Source organism: Alligator sinensis, unplaced genomic scaffold, assembly GCF_000455745.1.
Source record: "Alligator sinensis unplaced genomic scaffold, ASM45574v1 scaffold1102_1, whole genome shotgun sequence".
NCBI classification, from domain to species: domain Eukaryota; kingdom Metazoa; phylum Chordata; order Crocodylia; family Alligatoridae; genus Alligator; species Alligator sinensis.
In genome coordinates, this window is record NW_005842342.1 from 1471145 (window position 1) to 1480313 (window position 9169).

Consider the following 9169-nt stretch of genomic DNA (forward strand, 5'->3'; position numbering starts at 1 on the left):
CAAGGATGGCGAAGAGACCGCGCAGGTGAGTGGCCGCTGCCCCGCCCCCGTCACCTGTCACCGCCCGTGGGGCACCCCCCGCACGCGCCTGGTGTCCTGCCCTCTGTCCCGTGGGCAGCGTGGTGCGCCCCGGGGTCGCCGCCCGGCCCTGCCCTGCCCGCCGCCTTTCTTCCCTGCCCTTCTGCTCCTTCCTCTTCCAAGTCCGTCCCTGGCGGGAGGCAGCGGTTCACTCTGGCTGGATAACCTGGAGGTTGATGATGCTCTGTGTGAAGGCCCCTGGCTGTCCACCTGGGTGCTGTGGGTGGGGTGCTTTCAGGTCCTTTCAAGGCTGCAGGCCATGCAGTGTGAACCACGGATAGAGTAAAGCATGTCCAGCCTCCTAAAATTGAGGCGGGCAGCATCTGATGAAGTGAACAAAAGCCAGCTCCTGCTCCTTCACCTGCATCTTGGATGTGGATAAATATGGCATTAAGTTTGACTGGTGTTATATAATAAATAAATACGGTATTAAGTTTCACTGAAGTGAACTTGGGCTTGCAAAAGCTTGTGCTGTCATGTACCGTGCATGCGCGCGTGTATGCACATGCCCCACATCATCTGTCATCTCTGTTGGTCTCATGTGGACCTTCCCCGTCCCCTCTCCTTTTACCTGTGGCCCATTCCCTGGACAAACATGTATGTCTTAGATTTGGGTAAATATGGTATTAATTTTCACTGAAGTGAACTTGGGTTTACACAGTCTTGTGCGTGCTTGTGTGCGCTCTCACCCGCACATGTGTCTTGTATTTGGGCAAATGTGGTAATAACTGAACTTTCACTCTCTCTTCATCTCCGAAAGTGGACTTCTTTTAAACACCTTGTATGTTAAAATGTATTTGAATGTATAATATGAGAGAGTGCACACATGACCTTTCTTGAACCCAAGACAGCACAGTGTAAAGTCTTATTTAGTTAGTCTATAAATATGTGTATCTACCCTGCCTTTTGACAGACTTCAGGCTAACAGGGCTTTCCACAGATTAGAGCATCTTAACAGGCTTTTTCTCATGTGAACCCTAAACCAATGGGGGTAGGACACCTTTGAACACCATTTTCATATTATGAACACCTTTCCACCAAGGAATATGGCAGGACTAGGAAGAAAGATCCCACTTAAAAAGTTCTCAATCAGTGGGTCTCAACCTTTTAAAACTCAAGGCACCCCTCAGACAATGTCAGCTCTTAGTTTTCAGTCAATGTTTGATTATAGCAAGGTAACAGAACAAGTTCTTCTGTTGCAAAGAACTCGAAAAAGACCAGAAGAGGTCAGAGAGTTTTTAACGCTGAGGATTCCTGTTTGAAAACTCTGGATCTACCTTGTGAATCAGATGTGTACACCTGACATTCTGTGGTGTTTGTGCTGTGTCCTGACTGAGAATCACTAGTGCACAGTGATACACCTTCACTGAAGGAGGTGACATGAATTTCTTGTTCCAGTTGGGGTTTATTAAATTTAGTGCAATTAAGCTGATTTTGATTTATTTTTTTTTTTTTTCAAATAATTTCAGTCCTTTTCAAAAGCCTTTTCATTTTTTATATAGCTTTCAACTTTCAGCTGCCTAGAAGGGATGCCAAAGAATAAAGCCTTAAGTCTTTTTTTTTTTAAATCTTATGGCTACTAAACTTAGTTTAAAAAAAACAAACTTGCTCTCTTACTCTTGCAGATAAAGCTGTCTAATTTCAAACTGTTTCACTTTGTTAAAAATGTCTGTGATCATAGTTCACTTGAACATGAACTGAGATGGTATGGGTAATTGAAAACCATCTATCTGTATTAGATTTTTGTTTTAAAAAAATCCCTCATTTACTTATGTAAATTGCATATTTTTGGACTCAATATATTGCTGTTCCTTTCCAGTTATATAGGACCGTATATAGAAATGCATAAAATTTGGTCACGTGTGTGTGTGTGTATGTGTGTATATATAATGTGTGTGTATATATATAATATGACGCTGTTCTCTGTGAAATGTAAACACTAGATTGGTCTTGGTAAACTACATGCATCTTTATAGAACTCTCAGGTGTGAAGTTGGTAGCAGCCATTATCAGTAGGGCCATGGTGACAGGCATACTGTAGAAATTACTCCTTTCAATAACTTCTGTAGTGTCATTCATTTCTGGAATCTAGATATTCATTTAAAAAAAAAAAAAGGCTTTTAGCATATGTATATAGAAAGACATAAGTATTAACTAGATGTGAATGATCTAGTATTATATTCCTGAGTCTGCACATAGCTAGCGTTCGTGTTCAATAAATACAAGCTACTTCATGCATTTCAAAAATACTCATTCTGAAACCTAACTATGATTGCTTATTCATAAGTATGGTTCTTCTCAGTGCTAGATTTTTCTCCAGGTTATTGCATAATCATTGTTGTTTTTGACAGTTTACCTTGCGCCAAGTTCCAGCTGACTCCTGTCTACTTCCCAACGCTTCCAGTTTTTTTCATAAACTATATTATAGTATTATTATGTCTTTAAAAAGAGCAGATATGTGGCCTACTGAAGATGTAGGCCAGTGAAAAAATACTGAGTTTAATATTAAAATAACAATTTGATCAATTGCATTTATTTTCATATTTCATTCAAAAAGAAATCTGTTTTAAGACAATCCAAAGATGCTTAAGAACTTCCTTTCACTGTACTAGACAGCAAGTGACATGTGGTGTTGCTACATAATTTTGGTCAGGCTTCCCACAGAGTACACAGTGTCTTGGCTGTAATTCAGATGCAGATAAACTTTAGTCTTGTTGCCTTTCTAAATAAATGTTAATCTCACGTTAAATAACTTGACCCATAAAAGTCATTCAAATGTGTAAAGTATTTAAAGGAAGGCCACTTTTTTAGATGATTGAGAATGAGCGAAATTAAATTAATACCATATATTTACCCAAATCTTACTCCCCAGTAATTATAATGCACAGAAATTCTATACATGGAAAAATTATAAATTTGTTACAATATTCCATGTGTCCAATTCAATTACTGAAGGATTGTCTTAAATTTATCCCCACCACTATTGCAGTGGGAAGAGCAGTTAAGAAAAGCATTGAGGCAACAGGAGGCAGTTGAGGGAGGGAGATGGTGCTGTGCGGGAGCAAGCAGCTTGTTGCCTGCTGCCTTTGCCCCCCTGCCTATCCCCCTCAGGCTCTGCTTCCCCATATCCCTTCCCCCCTTTTCTGTCTCTTTTGTTACTTAATTCACGTGCAGTGACTTGTTCTCTGTGGCCTGCTATTAGAAACTGCTTCAGGTTCAGTGGGACTTAGGTTTTTAAGCTGACTAGATGCTTTTTAATGTTTTGCAATCTTTCTGTTTTATAATTTGTATTTTTAATTTATTTCAGGTTTCAACTGTATTATAATAAATTAAGGGCTGTCTTATTTCACAGTGATGACTTAATGAGTGTAACTTCCTTTTATAAGTAGTGGGAAGGATTTGCTATAGTCCGTAAAACATGAATAATATAAAGTTTGCTTCATCACTGTAAAACTGGTTTAAAATGAAGCTTTAGTGTTTGTTTCTATACATTTTCATAAAAAATGCTTGCACTATAGTGAGAGAACTCCTTGGAATATTGGAGCAAAATATGCAGAAGGCTAATATACATTTTACCTTACAACTAATCTGGCAGTAGTGATCGTTCTGAATGGGAACTTATTTCTGTTAGCAGGGACAGAGCATTTGTACTTGAGTGTAATGCTAATACACAAAGGTGTAAGTAAATTTGTCACAGGGTGCCCTCTAAGGGGCACTTGCTTGGGACTGCTGTGGCCTTGTCTGGTCTCTGAGAGGGTCACCTGAAGCTAGCCCAAGCTTGGCTTCTAGAGCAAGGCAGGAGCCCAGGCTTCTTTGCACTCTGAGACCCCAGGCTTTCCGTCTCTTGCCTTACTTGGTTCTCCATTGCCCTGACTCAAGGAGCAAACATCCAGGTCTGCTCCTGACACCTCCAGGGTGTCAGACATTTCACCTTTCAAATGTCAACAAAGCCATTTAAAACTACTGGTGCTAAAGGTACGTCTTGTCTTGTCCTGCAGGTAGCCAACCCTGACCTTTTATTCTCTGTGTATAAACTAATGAGGTAAACCAATTCGGACAGTATTATAATGTTAACACAGAAATATCACAATAAAATCTGCAGTCTGTCACAAAATGGTATCCTGAAACTTAGATGCATGTCATGGTGTGAAAAAAACAATTTTTAACTTTAGGATAGACAACAGGTCCCTAAATAACCACTTTTTGGGTAACCATACAGGTTTTGTTAACACAACAAAAAAGCTTAATTATATTTTGCAGTTTGGGAGAGAACAAGCAAACTGTAACTAGGTGTAGTTTTCAAGATTGAATTATGTGCCTTGTTCTGTAGCCCAAATAGAAGATCTTGCTATTGGATTTTGTAGGGCTCACATTGTAATAATTCACTAGCTAACAAAGAGAGTGAATTTAATGCATCAATAGGGATAAATCTGCTTAACTTATTATATATATATTTGAATGAGTCCGCTACTTGTACACTTGTCTTAATTAGTAATAGGATGCCTGCTGTCAAATTCAGATTGACATGTTTGTATTAGTTTTTAAATTACTTCAGATTTCTGTCATAAGGAAAGAAAGAAAGGGGAAGTGGAAACTTAAAGTATAGAACACCTCTGTACCCCCTTTGTGTGGCTGAATTTTTTTGACAAAGCTTGTGGTGTATCAGGATTTCTCCAGTAGATGGAGTATACACACACTGAGTCTTCTGCTGCTTTTGGCTTTTTTTTCTCTTGATGACTACCAAGATAAAAGTGAAGCACCAGTGTTTGAGTTCTGCTTTCTTGTTTGTGTATCTATTATCATAATAAAGTTAAAATTTTTCTTCCTGTAGTTTTGTAAGATGGGAGTATTTCCTTCTTGAAAGCAAGGCATTTATGACTTAAATTAGACTTTAAGGATTGCATCCTCTGTGTGTGTGTTTTTTTTTTTTCTTTTCTTTTCTTTTTCCTTTTTTCTCTCTTTTATATTTCTTCTTTCAGTTCACCTTAGGGGTCCTTAGAAAGGGCATGTCTCATCACTTTGAATTATTCTTTGCAGCTCTTCGGCTTTAGCTTATATAGCAAGAAGATTCAGGCCTGGTTCTGATCTGTGCTAAGCAGTAAGTCAGCATGTAGTGAGTGAGTTTAGGTTCTTTGCTGATGTTCTACAAGACGGCACCTTTTTGGAGGGCTGGATTTAATAATCATTATTAAATTAAAAAAGGTTATGAAAGAATTTTTTTCTCTATCTTCAAGTTAAATAATGTATGGGCCCAAACTAATGGACAATGTCCCTTTCTCCTGCATCATTACATATTTAACTTAAGAAGAAAAATGCCCACTAATTGGATTCTAAGCCCTGGACTCAAACTGCCATGTCCTATATGCAACCAAGTGCTAAACTGTTTTCTGTACAAATTAATTAAATTGAATTATGGAATTATGGGTTAGATGCTTTTGTGCAGCATATTTTGTCTAATGTATAGATAATACATTGATCAATGTTACATGGAACCTTGAGGTTAAGCAAATTTCATGCTTTGGATTTAAACTTTCAGAAGTTGAGGAATAGGTAGGATATTCCTTCTAATATTCAGTCCAAAACCAGGCCGGTTGACTTACTGTTCTTTGAAGCATGAGCATCTGCAACTTCTGGAGAGAGGCTAATGAGAAAATAGATTGGTCTTGGGTTTCTGTAAATTTTAAACATTGTTTCCACAAATTACTCAAATCATTGTATATTTTTTTAGCTATTGATGATTGCTGTTAGTTTAAAACCTACTTGTAACTTATTAGAACTGTTTTGATGTTCTCTACAGTGAAGATGATGACGATGACTTTCAGTATGCAGATCATGACTATGAAGTACCACAGCAAAAAGGGCTGAAAAAGATATGCAACAGAGTAAAATGGACACGTGATGAGGTAACATTTGGCCATGTGATGAGGTAACACTTGGCCAATCAGCTTTGCTTCTATGTTAGTTATAATATATTTACACTGTATATGATCTTTTATAATTACAAATGATGTAGTTCTTAGCTGATATTATGTCTTTAACAGGATGAAAAGTTAAAGAAACTAGTAGAACAAAATGGAACAGATGATTGGGCTTTCATTGCTAGTCACCTACAAGTAAGTGTGGATATTTTTTTTTGAATAAGCCTTTTCTAATGAAGGTGTTCACCACACTGAGCAGTCAGAACTCTTGTAGTAGAGGTGATATCTTTCATTAGACCAAGTAGGCGAAGGAAAATGCAAAGATTGTAAAACTATCCAGTAATTCAGGGCTGATCAGCTGGTGGCTCACAGGCTGCATATGTGCTGTGAGGGATTAAGTTGCTGCCCCTCATGATATATCTGGCTGCAATAACAGCCAAAGCCTCCAGGTGACCACTCCCTCTCTGTCTTACATTTTCTGCCTCTGTCCCAGGGACGCAGGGCAGACCAGCACAGCATGGGGATCTGGGGGTGAGCATAGGTCCATGATTCAGCAGTGTGGTAGGGGGTGTCTCCATGGCCCCGGCTGGTGCAGCCTGTGGGGTATTCAGCCCCTGGGCACTTAGAAGTTCGACAGCTCTGAAGTAATTTACCACGTGCCTATTATTTGTTCTATTTGATTTTCAGCTGGGCTAAGGTAGATAGGGCCCAGGTCTGTGAGATACTTGTCAAGTCAGACTAAGATTGATTTGAAACAAACTTGAAATGTGCAGGGAAGTAGCTGCATTTGTGAAGGACCAGTGCTACATTCAGGTCTGCCGTTACTTCTGAAATGAACTGCTGCTTTCTGTCAGTTGCAGTCTCTGGGGCTGTTGCATTCAATCACAAAATAGGCTACTTCAATACAGTAACAAGTAAGTGGTAAGTGTAGATTGCACATGAGAGAATTTTCCTTGAAAGTAGAGGGTTCAGGTTACTGAATAAAATGAGGATAAGGTATTCTATATGAACACTGTGTATAGGAGCTGTGGGGAAACTAGCTTTGCACCAAGTTGGATACCTGTGGTGTGTCCTCAGCTGATCAGGTGTCAGCCAGCTTTTCAAATGCACCTCCTCATACTAAAAACCCTCTCTTGTTTAGGTCATTTTGAACCGTCAGCTCCTTTCCTTGTTTGAACACCTATTTCAAACACTGGGCTATGGAAGAAATGGGGATTGGCTGTACTGATGGAAAATCACTGCCACTGGAATCATTGGCTTATCACATTTTCCCTAGTTGTTTTTCTGATGAAGAAAAGAAGAGTAGTGTGGGCCAGGGAATGATGTGATGTTAAATGAAACAGATGATGCTAGTGCTGGTATTGGCTGTCTTGGAGATCAGCTAATGAATTATTCCTCTGTGGTGATATAGTTTTTGGTGGCATAATTCACAGATTTTATGCAGTACTGTTAATTTATGGCTAATTTCTTATGCAAGGCCTGAAGAAGGTGGTACACCAGTTCCAGAAATGCTGTATTTGTGCTATGTGCTCTTACAGAATCGGATAGTGCTGCTGGAATTTGGATTCCAATACTTTTCTAAGGAGTTTGCCAAGAAAATTAATTTGGATAATAAATGGCAAGGTTATTAGCATTGGGGGTGGGGGGTGTCAAAGTTGATGGAACTTTAAAAAAGTGAATCTAGAGTTTAGTTTCTTGGGGAGATGCGTCAATTGCTTTATTTATGCTTTGAACGGAAGATTAGTCAAGTGACACTTGCTAGTTTCAGCAACCATGAGGGTCAGTTTCAGAATCGTAAGTGATGGCATAGAGCAGTGGTTCTCAACCTTTTTGGACACGAGGCACCCCTCCCTAACTTTTGTCAAATGAGTGGTGCCCAGTTTAAAAAACTGATTGGTTTTATGTATTGTAGTGCTTAGTTACTACTTAATGGAGAGGCTGGGCTGTAGGGGTGGGGGGATCATGCAGGCAAGGACAAGCCTGAGCTTGACTTAATCTGTTTATCTCGCTACACCTCAGGTTGCCCTACAAAGGATCTGGTAGCACCCCAGGGTGTCTTGGCACCCTAGTTGAATCACTAGCATAGAGTAATCATCCATGCTTTTGGAGGTGCCTTTTAGGCAATCCATTCTATCTTGGGTCCTCCTTAACTCAGTTAATCATTAATGCTAGAAAATACCTGTCTAAAGAGTGTTGATTATAGCTGGTATATAAAAAGTATGAATTGTTAACTTAAAACCAAACAGAATACCCCTCCTCCCCCCACACACATACTAGGCTGTCTAAATAGTAGAAGTGTGTCCAAATAAAATGTAATTAGAGTTGATTTTAAAAAAAACCCTGAGTGAAATAAAATTAATCTTTTAAAATTTCATGGCTGATTACCTTACTTTAAGTGGGATTTGAGCTTGCAAAGCTGTTGAGCATGTGCAGCACATACTGCCTGTGGTTAGATTTGTGAAACTTTTGTGCATTTGAACTTTAGGCTGATTCATATAGCTAAATGTGAATATTATAGGATGAACTTCTGGGCACCCAGGTGTGAAAATTTTTACTGTTGTCTTTCCTCTTCTGCTACTCTTTAGTTTAAACTCCCCCCCAGAAAAAAAGTTAAATAGTTATACATGTGAAGGCAACAATGGAGATGTTTGATTGCATACATAAATTAAAATATATGGTAATAAGTTCTCAAAAATACAGAATGGGTTAGAGTATGACCAAGCGCAATGTATATGTAGAGATACATTGTAGAAGCCTAGTGGAAATTTGTAAATTGTTCCCAATGTATAGAAAGTTGAGTTTTGTTTTGGAGGTAGAGGACAGACAGTAGTTTTCCATGACAAGTGGGAGTGAAGGATTTTCCTCCCCCCTCTAAAATAAAACAAAAGTATGCCAGCAAGGAGAAGGAAATGAGTCAGAACTGAGGAGAGTAAGAAGGGAAACCACCCCACCCTACTAGCTGGTGTAAGGTCATGATCATCAGTGGTATGATTTTCTGTGTAACTTTTAAACATTCTTAAGTGTTTGAAGCATTTATTGGATTCATATTTTGTTGGCTTGAGGATTAATCTCATCCCTAACGTTGGTACAAGACACTGGTAGCAGCAGAGGAATTAGTCTAGCAGTTTAGCTGAGAAAAGACAATATTCTGCTGTGGGATGGTGGGGAATGAG

General features: G+C 39.1%; 1 protein-coding gene across 4 annotated transcripts in view; it reads left to right on the plus strand.

Annotated features, from left to right (window-relative positions):
* The first annotated feature begins 5 nt into the window (after positions 1–5).
* Positions 6–9169, plus strand: part of MYBL1 (MYB proto-oncogene like 1) — a 37404-nt gene continuing 28240 nt past the window's right edge. For all 4 annotated transcript variants that reach the window (XM_025210249.1, XM_006028818.3, XM_006028820.3 and 1 more), the window contains exons 1-3: positions 6–25; positions 5876–5981; positions 6120–6191. In XM_025210249.1, the coding sequence (XP_025066034.1) occupies positions 6–25; positions 5876–5981; positions 6120–6191 (198 nt within the window). The remainder of the gene's footprint in view (positions 26–5875; positions 5982–6119; positions 6192–9169) is intronic.